Genomic DNA, 13664 nt, shown 5'->3' with positions numbered 1-13664 from the left:
CCATTCCAATAGATGATAAAGAACAAATTCAGACGAATTTAAGTTCAAGCTACAGAAAATAAACTTGGAGAAAGCTTTGAAAACAAACGGCAGACTCTACACTTTGAAATATTTCAGGTGTTGGGACCATTCCTGGGTCCCGACCCCCCACGGTCCTGTCTGTGTCATTTCAATTCATGCAGCTTCATAATGGGGCCATCTCTGATGCACTGACACTGTAAATCTTCCAGAAGGCAGTCAGTTAAGAGGTCACTTCTGCATTCGCTGTCCAATTAAGGAAGGCAGGTGTATTCCTGAGGTGGGAGGCCAGTCAAAGGGTCCATAGCATTCAACGAATGAAAGCCCCACCAGGAGAGGTGGGTGCTGCTGACGCAGGTCAGGGATGGTGAGGTTGCTGCAAAATGAAGGCGACTTTGGAATCCTGCCTGAGATGTGAAAGTGCTGAAAGCTCACAGCATCTAGTGCCATTAGTGTGTCGGACAATCCCCTCCTTAATAATGGTCACGGTCCTGTCTGTGTCATTTCAATTCATGCAGCTTCATAATGGGGCCAGTGGGATGAGGGACCAATGGCAATGGCCTGCTGGCTTGCTGCAGGGACACCACCTGCCGGTGACTGCCTATCTTCTGACTCAGCAGGTGACTGGTCTGACACTGAGAATCCCATCGATACCTGCATCCTGGCAATAAGTGGATTATTGACTGACCAAAATTGGCTGCTCACCACTGCCAGCTGTGTAGCCACTGTTGCTTAGAACCTGTCTTTAGCAAAATGATTCGGAAGCAGGCACCCTTCATGGAGCCAACTCGGCATGCATTTTTTACAATTTTCTCCGTCCTACTTTCAAACTCGCCTCCATGGGGCTGCGAGGTTCCCACCACTCAAGACAAAAAAATGAAAAGAAATCTTTAAATGGAAGCTCATTGAAGTTCAAGAGAAATGTATTCTGCTAAAAGCCAAAAACAATTGGGAGCGCCATAAATGAATGGAGAACTAAAGGAAAAATTGGATCTAAAGAGAAAGATACTACAGGAGAGGGGAATAAATGAAATATGAGGAACTTAGGGGAAAAATTTTAAAAATACCATCAGGAAGGCGAAGAACAGTTTCAAATTAAATGATCAAAGTGTTTAAAAAGAAAAGATAATGTATGTTATTGGCACACCAATAACACAAAGAAAATTAAAATATGAATTAATAGATGAGCAAGAAAACTGATCGGTAAGAATTGAGAAATGGGAAACATTGACTAACAATTTCACTTCAATTTTTACAGAAGTTAGAAAAATAGACATTTCACCAGAGGATGAGCTTAAGAAGAATATTAATACAGTCAGGATAGAGAGGGGAAAATAATTGACAAACTAACAAACCTGAAAGAGTACAAAACCCTAAAGCCCGATGGTATGCATCGGCAAGGTGGTGCTAGACAGAAAATCAGTGATACTGCTGATTGATAACAAAGTGAGCCAAATCGTACTAAGGTCATCTTGGAAGAGTGTGGTAGACAAACTAACTTTTAAGGTATCAATTTAATCAGAGTTAGCTGCCACTCCACGACCCTTCAATGTCCTTCTTGTATCCTTCTAGCACCTGGATGTTGCAGAAATCTACTAGACTGTCACTCTCTTGAGGATGTTCTGTAGTTTGTGTGAAAATTCCTAAAGTGTGTTGTAAATTCAAGTAATGAATTCCTCTAACTTGTCCACCATCTCAACCACATGCATCAAAAATAATCTCCACTGCCTCTATGTGAGATCAATATTCTCTGTGTTATTCTTTTGAAGACCACGCTACTAAAGTCACAGTTACAATTAGCCTTGGAATGGAGCAAACTTTGTATGTTACTAAAACATGTGAGCATGTCCCATATGCTGTGAGTTGATTTTAATTCTGCACCAATACCAGAAAGTTTGCATTATAGCATTTTATTTCAATGTGTATAATTATAATCATTTTTGTTTTAGATGGGTTCCATACGTTAACCTGTGCACTAATGCTTTTGAACACAGACCTTCATGGGCACGTAAGTACATTTATTATTTTACAGATGTGATCTTTACTCTTCGATAGGAATCGCATAATAAAAATAAAAATTCTGAAAAAACTACATTTTAATTTCAGCAAAGGGAAGTAAACCACACAACATATTGTTTAAATAAATTGACCACATTAACCATTTCTCAGCTGACAATTACAAATGATCATTTTTGTTTCATGAAATCTGTGCATTAAAAATATTTTTCAAATTCGTGTGTAATTATTTTTCTTCACAGCTCATCCTTGTTTTCCTTAAATATAACCTAAGATTGAGAACCAACATATTTACAAGTTCCAATAATAAATGAAATTGTAGGCAAAATCTTCTCACTTTAGTTCCTGCTGGAATGGCAGGATCATTTTTAGGTTGGGAACCAAACTCTGATCTGTACGGCTTGTGGTTGCTGTTTCCCAGAGCAAACTAATTCTCCTCCTGTCTTTGGATTCCAAGACCAATCAGGGAGGATGGTCATGATTATCACACCTAAAGCAGCAACGAAGGATATCGATTTAAAGAAAGTGGAGGAGTCCACCTTGAGTATGAGTGCCATGATGTCTCAGTCATTTGTACTGATAATCACATCATTGAAAGAGTAGCATACCTCATGGAGAAGCAAGCAGACCACCGAGTGTATCGACTGTATCTTGGCCCACACCAATTGCCTGCACACACTGGTTGCCAATCTGCATAACCAGGATCAAAGCACTGCCTTGGTGACTGAACTCATATGAGCATGTGCATTCATCCACCAGAATTCGTCTGCCATGGCATCTTGTGGCAGAGCAAGGGAACGTGTACCCTTTCTCTAGCTCTGCTTGCATCATATAGAAGTAATAGAAAGTACACAAGGACAAGGTCTTAGTTGCACAAAGAGAATAATCTGGGTACCTATAACATTGTTTCATGAGCATTCCATTGTTGCCCTTTATTTGAATAAAAAATTTTTTGTTAACAAATGATTGCCATATCCTTACTTTATGGATTTGCCCAGTGACTGGTCAGTTTAATTTTGATGAATGGCATGAACTGCTTTGATAAGAGGGCTGGATGTGAATGTGATGGGTGGCTTGTGCCTGTAGAAAGAAGGTTTGCTGGTGTTAAAGTGGGTTGGGGGTTTACCACAGGGGTCATGATCAGATGTTTTCAACATTCCCAGTACTTCTCAAGTCAAGTCTGTCTGGATGAGGGCATTGCGAGTGTCTCTTGTAGTTGTGAGCTGCAGATGGTGAGATTCCAAGTATGTCAGTAACTGAACCCTAAAAGGACCTGCACGTAAAAAAGTTGAGGGTTGTAGTCACCTTGACAGCCAAGGCAACGATAGCCATTGCTCCTCTTGGCATGAGCTCTGCTTCCAAGAGGCCACCTACTGCGTAAGCCTGAGCCTTCAGAATGTGAGCAGCAGACCCCATGCTGAGGGTATCGCCCCCTCCAATGATCATCCCCTCTGTTTCATCCAGTTGCATGTGGCTGAAGAGAAGGCAGCTGCTGGTGCTGGAGTTGCTACTTTTGTTACTTTGGCAGCTGAGCTGGGGCACACCACACATCCTCCTCAGAGATCTAACCAACTGCTGAATATGTAGACCCCATGTCACAGGGAACTCTCACAGGCAATAAGATAAGAATAATATCAAGTGGTATCCAAGACCATTGATAGAAATTACACAGTGTTGCTGTCCCCAACAAAATCAGTGAGTTTAGGTTGAAAGAACTATACCTGTGAGTGGAAATCTTTTATTTTGACTGACCACAGCCTTGCTTGTTTCACGCTTTATAATGCTCATATCAGGTTAGTTTTACACTATGGGCCCGATTTTACCGTTTTCATTCTAAGTGCTGAATCTGGGAGTAATGCAGATCCGACTTGGAAATCTGCTTTCAGGCACCCCCATACGCACTCAGCCAGAAAAAAAAATTGCGAGTCCCATTCGCGCTGTGGGCGAGGTTTAGCGCACCCGGAACGATCGGAGCTCTGAACTGCGCATGCGCAGTTAGAAAAAAATTTGAAAAAGCGCGCCCGTGTCACATCGCTCCCGGGCCGCAGAAAGCGGAGAAAGCGGCCCGGGAGCGAAAAGCGGCAGCGATGGCCCCCACACACATCACTGTCCCCCTTATCGACGCCCCCCCCTACTACCCACACACAACGCTGTCCCCCTTATCCACCCCCCCACTACCCACACACATCGCTGTCCCCCTTATCCACCCCCCCACTACCCACACACATCACTGTCCCCCTTATCCACCCCCCCACTACCCACACACATCGCTGTCCCCCTTATCCACCCCCCTCACTACCCGTACACATCACTGCCCCCATATCGACCCCCCCCACGACCCACACACATCACTGTCCCCCTTATCCACCCTCCCCACTACCCACACACATTACTGTCCCCCTTATCCACCCTCCCCACTACCCACACACATCACTGTCCCCCTTATCCACCCCCTCACTACCCACACACATCGCTGTCCCCCTTATCCACCCCCGTCACTACCCATACACATCACTGTCCCCCAAATCGACCCCCCCACTACTCACACACATCACTGTCCCCCTTATCCACCCTCCCCACTACCCACACACATCACTGTCCCCCTTATCCACCCCCTCACTACCCACACACATCGCTGTCCCCCTTATCCACCCCCGTCACTACCCATACACATCACTGTCGCCCAAATCGACCCCCCCACTACCCACACACATCACTGTCCCCCTTATCCACCCTCCCCACTACCCACACACATCACTGTCCCCCTTATCAACCCCCCTGCTACTCAGACCGATCGCCACCCCTGCCCCCCTCCCCCCCCACCGATCAGCCGCAGAGTGGCAGCAGACCCCCCTGCCTCCTGTGCCCCCACCAGAGATCCATCTGACCCCCCCAACCGGAGATCCATCTGCACCCCCCCCCCCACCAGTGAGTGACCGGGCTTACTCCGCCTCCCCCCCCCCCCACCAGCAGACATACATCTTACCTGCCTCCCTCCTCCCCCCACTCAGAGTACGATCTGGCCTCACTCCCCCACCCCGCCCCCCCCCAAGAGAATGGTCTGGCCTCACTCCCCCCCTTCCCCCACCCCAGACAACGATCTGGCCTCATTCTCCCCCCGCCCCCTCCCCCACCAGAGAATGGTCTGGCCTCACTCAACCCACCCCTCCCCCCGCCCGCCCCCCCCCCCCCCCCCCCCCGGCCAGAGGAACATCTGACCCACCTCCTCCTCCCTCCCCACCAGACAATGATCAGCCCCCCCCGACAATGATTGGCCCTCCCCCCCACCCCACCAGAGATACATCTGACCCGCCTCCTCCACCCCCCCCCCCCATCAGACAATGATCTGGCCTCACTCCCCTCCCCCCCCAACCAGAGAATGATCTGATCCACCTCCCTCCTCCCCCCACCACTGATCTGAGTCAGAGAGCCGTTGGAAGCTCTGAACGTGCTCTTCAGCAGCTGGAGCGCCCGATTCAGACTTTTTTTTAGCAGGTCCATTACGGCGCGGTTCTGGATTGGCAAACACGGTGGTAAAGGGGGAAATGCTATAAAGTTGGACGGGCAGTTCATTAATTCAATTGAAATGCATGCAAATGCATTTAAATCGCCATTGTGCCCATTTTGGGCACGAAGCAGATCGCGGCCATTCCCGGGCCTCAGTAAAGTGGCAATCTGCGTGGATCGCGTTAATGGCTTCACGCCCGACTTTACCACGTTTTCGCGCCTGAAAACGGGCGCAACGCAATGGTAAAATCGGGCTCTATGATTACTTCCCATTGTACACTCACCTTCCACCAAACTGGCGAATTATAAACGCAGCGTTTAACCTATGTGCTGTTGGGAAAGAAAGATTCCATGCTTAAAAAGGCTCAGTTGTTTCCCGCCAGGTCCATTGGGTTCCCCACTGGAATTCCAAGCCATTCCAGGATAAGCTGTACAAGGGTCAAATCACATTGGAATCCTGAACAGACATCCTCTTTGGGACTTTCCCACCCCTGAACCTTCCTCCATCAAGCTGGGAAAATTCTAACCTGTATTTATTCAATAGCCTTAGCTTTTAATAACACTGATTATTTTGAATTAAACACTTTCCTGGATGATGGTGCTTTATAACAACTGTGGAGGTTCATACATAAAGGACGAGAAATAATTAGCACTTACCGGGCTATTCATATAGCAACTGTATATTTTCCAAACAGAACAAATTAATTTGCAAATGAAATCCTGGAATGAGAGTCAGTGAGGGAGAAATTGGGCTGTGTAGCACCCATTTAACAGGCACTACATGGCCTCCCAATGTTCAAACATGGGGTCCAAGGTGTGCAAGCACACTGGCATCGAGAAACGTGGCAGATGCCACATTTGGTAAAGTGGGTTGAGCACATGCAATTATCACTGTCAGTAACATGCAAAACAGACAGATTATGACTTCAGTCAGTCTGCTGTGCTGATTTGACCCCAATGCTGCCATTTACAAACTTCATGTTTCAGTAAACCCTGCGCAATCTTGCTGGACACATGTTAAATGGAATGAAGGACACCCCCGCCAGCATCAGGCCTATTTAAAAGGATTATGAACTACTTGCAGGTTGGTTGCTGGATTCTTCCTGCTTGCTGCTGGTGCAGCTGTGCCTGTTTCTGAAGTTTTCCTATTCTTGGTTAAAGTTTGAATAGGAGTGGCCTGGCTGGTATTGAAGTATATTTTTTATTGACTTTAAAGATTGTGCTGACATGAGTGACCCGATGGGGCTTTTTCTGCGAATTAAGCATGACTGGCAGAATAAAGAGGGGCTTGTGTAGAGTGGGACAAACCGCAAGAAGTGGGGCAGGTGGATGGAGGAAACAGGCCATATCTGCTGAGGATCCTTAGGAAGCAATTGATATGCACCAATTTTAGTAAGGACCAATACTTGAGATGTCTCTGCTTCACAAAATAGGTTATGATTGAAATCTGCCAACTGCTGCAGTCAAGGTTGTCAAGGTGACAGGAGCTCTTAACTTTTAATGTGTCCTACTCCTTTCAAGGCGACTGCTGGAGATATAAGCAACATCTCACAATTTGCAATAATCGCTGCACAAAAATGACACTGAGGTCCTCTATACATAGAGACAGCTTCATCTCATTCCCTTTTGTCAGAGACAGGCAGGTGGAATGAGCACCAGGGTTTACACGGATTGCAGGCTTTCCCTGTGTTGACTGTATATATACTGCTTTGCATGGGTCTCAAATAACATTGGCCATTTTCATGATTCAAAGTGATTCCACTTTCCTCAACTCAAAAAGCACACTTCTACATTGAACTGGAAACAATACCAACATGTGAGGAAGTTAAGGTATGGACATTGGGTGGCCAGACATAAAGAAGAGCTAAAAGCAGAGAAGTTGGCAGGTAAAGACCTAAATGCAGACACAAAGAGAAAGCAGACAGACAGAGGAACACACTGATTTTTTGTGAGGCAAAGAAACAAATCTCTCTCAGGAAGAGGTCTGTTTTTCTGTTTGGCAGAAAAGGAGATGGGAGCTTTGGAAACACTGTGTGAACTGGCTAAAGAGGTCAAAAACTTGGAAAGCTTTGTGAATAGGTCAGAGAGAGCAAAAAACTGGACGTTTTCCCAGAAATGGTGAAACTGTGAATCAGAGGGTTCCTGGTTGGTCAGCTGAAAAATAACTCAAAGCTACATCACCAGGGTTGTTGCGACCCAAGAAAGAGAGGGTTTGCAGAAGTGTGCTGATAATAATTGTATCCATTAAACTCTGAGGTGAAAGCTATTGTTGGATGGGACTTCTGATCTATCATGCGTGAATAAAGAACAGCATATTGTGGAACTTTGTTGCTACATAGTGCCACATGTTCTCAGGAAGTGATGCAGTTCTTGTGGTTGTGTGAGATATATCTTTATTATCTCAACTATTTAAAGTGACATTTACCATTTTAAAGTACCATTTGCCTGTTAATTCATGTTTCATTTGTGTTGGTTCCAATTCTTGTTAAAGTAAAAGCTACAAAAAATGAAATCTTGTTGGTAATTTCTTCTTTGGGAGTCATTTGGTAAATTTGGTTATTTTGCATTCCTGTTCCCCCATTGGGGAATGATAACACTTGTTCTATATTCTTTGGATCTAAAGTGGGTTGCCAACATGTGCCTAAATTGAAATCCATTTGCAACAGTTTTGCCTGTTCACTGAATCTATCATTATCCCTTTGTAATGTTATGCTTCCATCTATACTACTTACAATACCAGCTGATGTGCAGCTTTCACAAGTTGTTAATAAGTAGTTTACTAAATATATGAGACTCCAACACAGATCCTTTTTGGTCAACTTAGTCACATCCTGCCAATTAAAGTATCTACTCATTAACCCTACTCTCTGTCTCCTGTTGTTTCCTAAATCAGGCCAATAATTTGCCTTCAATTCCATGATTTTAACTAACAATCTCATGTGAGAGACTTTATCAAATGACTTGTGGAAGTCTATCGGAAGCTGCAACACAGTGTATTCCACAATGTGGTAATGGAGATGACCTCTGTTCCACCTTGGAAAGAATGGACTCCAAGGTTTTGCAAAGCTGTGTGTGGAGTTTGTGCTGGTCCTCTCCTTGCTCCTTGAAATTGAACAGTTTTTTTTGGCAGGCTTCCCAATACACCAAATATTTGATTACAAACACAGATCAGCCTTCGTCTGTAGCCTGGTCCTTCATCTGACTCTTCTGCGGCATAACCAATATGTGGCCAAACCCTCAGGAGTTGGCACTTGAGCTATCTTTACTCCCTGTCCTGGTTCCTGCATATTTGTACCTGGTGTCTCACCACATGTAGATTGTAGCTCTGTTCTAGCCACTAAAATCAATGCAACGTCAGTGTCTGAACTGATCCAGCTGACGGCACACTCCAACCGTGGGTTTCCCAGTGTTGGGAGGGATGGATTCGATGGGAAATCCCACTGACAGTGCTGGGACCAGAAGACTGGCCAATGGCGGACTGCCTCCACTGCCGAGAAACACGCTAACATGCTGCGGGTGGGGAGGGGGGGAAAAGGGCAGAGAACTCCGCCCCTAGTGTCTGTTAATTTTCACTGTCTTCGTCCCCTTTCTTCACTGACTGGAAATGTTCTCGCTCTCGGCTATCTGAAATGTAATAGAGACAATGATTTGCTTGTGGTAATGAGAGAGGAGAAAGTGAGACGGGCGTTCGTACCCCATCTGCACGTTGTAACTTGAAAGAGATTCTGGGGTGAGGAAAAAGTCTGAAGGAAGGAAGATTATCTGTATAGAAACCCTCAGTGGCCATGGCCTCAGTGATGCCCCTTCCCATAATGGCCAGCACTGTCTCCTTGATGAGATTTAAAACATGCAACATGCTTGGCAAACTATATCCCTACATCTTTCCACCTATTCCATCAAGACCTCAGTGCATTATCTAAAAACTTTTGTCCTTGCTTTCTCCCTTGTTCAGCCATCACTCAAAGCATTACAGCCCAAATTGTTTTTTGAAAAATACCCACAGTGCACTTTCCTTTAAAACACTGCAGTTTGCTTTTAAGTAGCATTTGCTTCTGAGGCTACAGCTGTTTGCGCATGCAGCAGTGATTTAAAAGAGTAGACAGCATTGATTTATCATACAATGAACAGGTGGTGGCTAATCATGCACTGCAATCTCTTTGCCTGGTTTCAGGAGTTAGTCAACTTCTCCTCTCCGAAAAAGTCCACTGCACTTGGGGTGTGCTGATGCCTGCGATGGTGGTTCGCCCAGGCTAGGATAGAGTAAAGTCTCGGGGTAGCTGATTAGGTTAAACCGAAGCTTTACCTGATGCAAAGATGAAGCGTCAGATCAAGCCCAGGATGGGGTGCAATGCCTCATCCTGTCAGCTTGGATCTTGTTTGTCCCTCACGTGGGACCATAAATTGGATTCAATTTTAATTTGTTTTTTTGTTGGATGGAATAAAAGTAAGTAGAAAAAAAAGAAAATTTGCCATTAAGATTCTAGAAAATGGCTGCTCCAGAGGACACAAATTAATTTGTTGTACTCTGATGTAGACTGTTCCAGAAAGATAGTGATAATGAATAAGTTGAAATAAGGGACAGAAATTTGCAGCACATCACGTGAAGAGTCAGTGGGTAACGCATCCCCCCTGATTACAGTAGCACCATAGCTCTTTAGATGCTGGAGATAGGACTTCCATACCTCACTAAGGGTGAAGATGATGTTGGTGGGGGTCTTGATAGAGAGGCCAGAGAGAGAGGGAACAGCTGCAGAGATAAAACCTTGGGAGGTGGATCCAAAATGGAAAGGGGCCTTTTAAAGAGATGCTCCCTCCTTCATACCTGAGGCCCAAACAGAGTGACCTGCTGAGCATTCTCCCTGGCCCTGAGCTCCTTCCGTCAGCCACAAAACTGAGCCCAAGGTGCAAAACAGCCCTTAAAGGTCAATAATTGGCCATTAAGGGCATCAATTGGAGTGAGAATGGACAGGTGGGCCTAGGCCCTGCCCACTTCAAGTATAATTTTGGACAGGAGGGTGGCAGAAAGGCCACCTGGAAAATTCTATGGTCCCTTAGAACCTAGGAATATAGGACTTGGGAGCTGGAGTAGGCCATTCAGCCCTTTGAGCCAGCTCCACACTTCAGTAAGATCATGGGTGATTTGGTTTTGGTTTCAGTTCCACTTTGCTGCTTGCCCCTGCATAACCCTTGACACCCTTCATAGAAACATAGGACTCAGGAGCAGACTAAACCTGCAAACCCACTAATAGGCGACCAAAACATTCTACCCAATGCATGATCAAATATAAATGCTGAAATACAGGTTTGGAGCAGAATATGAACCAATACATGTGGTGCATGACTAATTTTTACTGTGGTATTTCACTAGGAACAACCCACATCTAGATTTGATTCTTAAAAGTAATCAGGGAATAGGTGGCCTTGTTGCATTGTGGATAGTGTCCCGGCTTCTGTGCCAGAAGCTCTGGGTTCAAGTCCGACCCCAGGGCTTGATGGCTAAAGAAGGTACGTTCATAACAGGGCCAAATACATATCAACTTGTCAATGCTCCCAATGTATGGCAATGCAGGTAGTTAAAGCTAGACAGATTCTTTGGCAACTGTGTAATAGAAAGAAATTGGAACCTCTCCCATCACTATCCATAGCTTCAGGAAGTAACACACACATGTGAAAGTGTACCTTGTCACAGACACTTGGACTCCTTGGAGTGTCAGTTGGCTGGACGATTGTGTGGATCAGACTGGTGCCAACAGCATAGGGTTGTTGGAAATGACAGGAGATTTGCTACTTTCAATTTTAGAAAATATAGGAAAGCAAATTGAATATTGGAATTTATAACCAGAACAATGCTCAATGACTACACTTTGATCCATTTTTAGTTTTGGTGGAGGATATAAGAAAGAAAAGTGGGAATGATATCAAGGGTAATGGGAGTGAGCTATAAGGAAACATTAGAAAGTATTAAAGTGGAAAATGTTACAATGCTACTGGATGAAGGTATAAAAAATTGAAACTATATAGGTAAGGTGAACCCAGAATATTACTTTAAGATATGTCAGGCTAATGGGTCAAAAAGACATCAATGTAATTGTGGAAAATTAAACCAAAAAATAAGAAAAGTGTAATTCCTTTAATGGGCGATTTCAATTTGCAATCATCTCCCAGTTAAGAGTACAATTAAAAGAATTTAAGAGTGTTACAAATGCAGTTGAAAGCAAAGCTGGGTAAGTGGGGATATTTATGGTGTAAGCTCCAATAGGTCAAATGATATTTTCAAACCTCTGATCTTTCTTATGTTTTTAAAAAATTTTTTTAATGGTTGTTATTAATGTTTTGCAGGATTGGAGGCACTAGTTTGTAATGTTACCTGCATTTCTCTAACATATACTTCCAATATTCTCCCATAAACCTGATGCTTGTAATCTGTTGTGAGCCAAGTGCAATAGGGAGTATGTAACATTGCATTGACATTCTCCAGCCTCCATTAGACCTGGTAACCTCCATTAGGAGAAATTCAACCAGCTGCATGTTAGATACTAACCTTTTCTTTTACCTTTGTATCCTTTCTGATTTCCTGCGTTGTTCTGGATCCTATATTTGGTGTCTCAGGTGGTAAGTGTAGTTCTGCTTAGTGCATGATTGTTGAAGTTAATGCAACCATCTGGTTATTTCCATCTCATGAACATTCACTTCCAAATTCCATAAAATCAATGTATTCCATGTAATTTTGCTGATAATGAAAAATGCCATGTTCTGTGACCGTTTAGCTGGGTAGCAGAGAACCGTTCTATTGAATCACTAACATGATAGATATATTTCTAATAAAAAAGGGATAAGGGGATATGGGGAAAAGGTGGGAAGGTGGATTTGAGATCAGGGAGTGATCAGCCATGATCTGATTGAATGGCGGAGCAGGCTCAAAGGGCTGAATTTGCCTACTTCTGCTCCTAATTCTTATGTCCCATTGATTGTGTTTTTGGTTCTGAACATTTGGTTGGAAGTGCAAACCGAAGTCATCCACTGAGATGTCCAGGTTAAGTTACCACGATTCTCAAGTAGCTCTGCATGGCGGAAAAATAAAATCACAAAGAAATCTTTTACTGGTAAATAATACGTTAGGCCAGATTTCTAAACTGTTCCTAAACTGCAGCATTACTGAAGTAGCTATGCCACTCGTATACAATTTTATAGCAAATTAGTACTTGTATAAAATTCTGTTGTTTTTACGTCTTCTTGAGAGCAGTAGTTATTTTTGAAGACTTTCCTTGAATTGTATTTTAAAGTACTTTTGTTGCTGAACATGTATGTTTTCAGCAATGTTCTTGATCATATATGATTCTTTCCACTTAGTAGAAATAGCTATAGCTACTTTAGGCAGTATTTACATAAGTTTATGCTGGTGAACTAAAACATCAATTGAGGCAATTACTGGGGATTGTAGAGGAACAGAATAAATTAACTTGAATTATAATGGCCTGTATGAATGCATTAGTTACTACACAACATTGATCAATGAGCTACAGCTATGTAATTTGTAATGGGCACTTTTAATACGGTAATGTACATTTTTTTTTTGCTACTCTCATTTTTTGTTTTGTATGCAGTCCCTACATGTGTCCTGCTTTCTTGGCTATACTTTTATATCCAATAATTATATAAATTCCAAATTGTTTTTTTATTTATTTAGCCACAGAATATTTAATGTTGCAGTCAACAATTATCTGATTTATTCATTCATTCAATCATTCATTTTCATTCCCCTGCATGGTGCAATCTCATTGATATTTTAATTAAATTTCATTTGAGTATAATGTAAGAACTATCAGACTCATCGAAATAGCTGCCTTTGTGAAATATACTACTTAACATTTGCAATTTGGTTGAATATGTGGAATTTAAGTGACCGTATATAAATGACATGTGCCAATATTTGTTCTCAGCTGTGTTTAAAAAGTTAATTTCTCTAACCTCGACAGGTTTTTGTCTTCACCACTACCTTTTCCCAGTGTTACTTAAAATTCCCAACAGAAACGGTTGGGCCAATGAGCCTAGGCTTCAACTGACACTCTTTTACCTGCCTTCCAACATTTGCAAGAGTGCATTAGAGTCAATTTTCCAGTTGG

The 13664-nt window shown here is 43.5% G+C and overlaps 1 protein-coding gene across 1 annotated transcript in view; it reads left to right on the top strand.

Annotated features, from left to right (window-relative positions):
* Nucleotides 1–13664, top strand: part of LOC144505342 (PH and SEC7 domain-containing protein 2-like) — a 118847-nt gene that overhangs the window by 48096 nt on the left and 57087 nt on the right. The window contains exon 6 of the mRNA XM_078231463.1: nucleotides 1968–2026. Coding sequence (XP_078087589.1) covers nucleotides 1968–2026 — 59 coding nt within the window. The remainder of the gene's footprint in view (nucleotides 1–1967; nucleotides 2027–13664) is intronic.

The sequence above is a fragment of the Mustelus asterias genome, chromosome 16 (assembly GCF_964213995.1).
Source record: "Mustelus asterias chromosome 16, sMusAst1.hap1.1, whole genome shotgun sequence".
In the NCBI taxonomy this organism is placed as follows: domain Eukaryota; kingdom Metazoa; phylum Chordata; class Chondrichthyes; order Carcharhiniformes; family Triakidae; genus Mustelus; species Mustelus asterias.
Note: the sequence above shows the minus strand (reverse complement) of the source record. Positions and strands in the feature narration are given on the sequence as shown.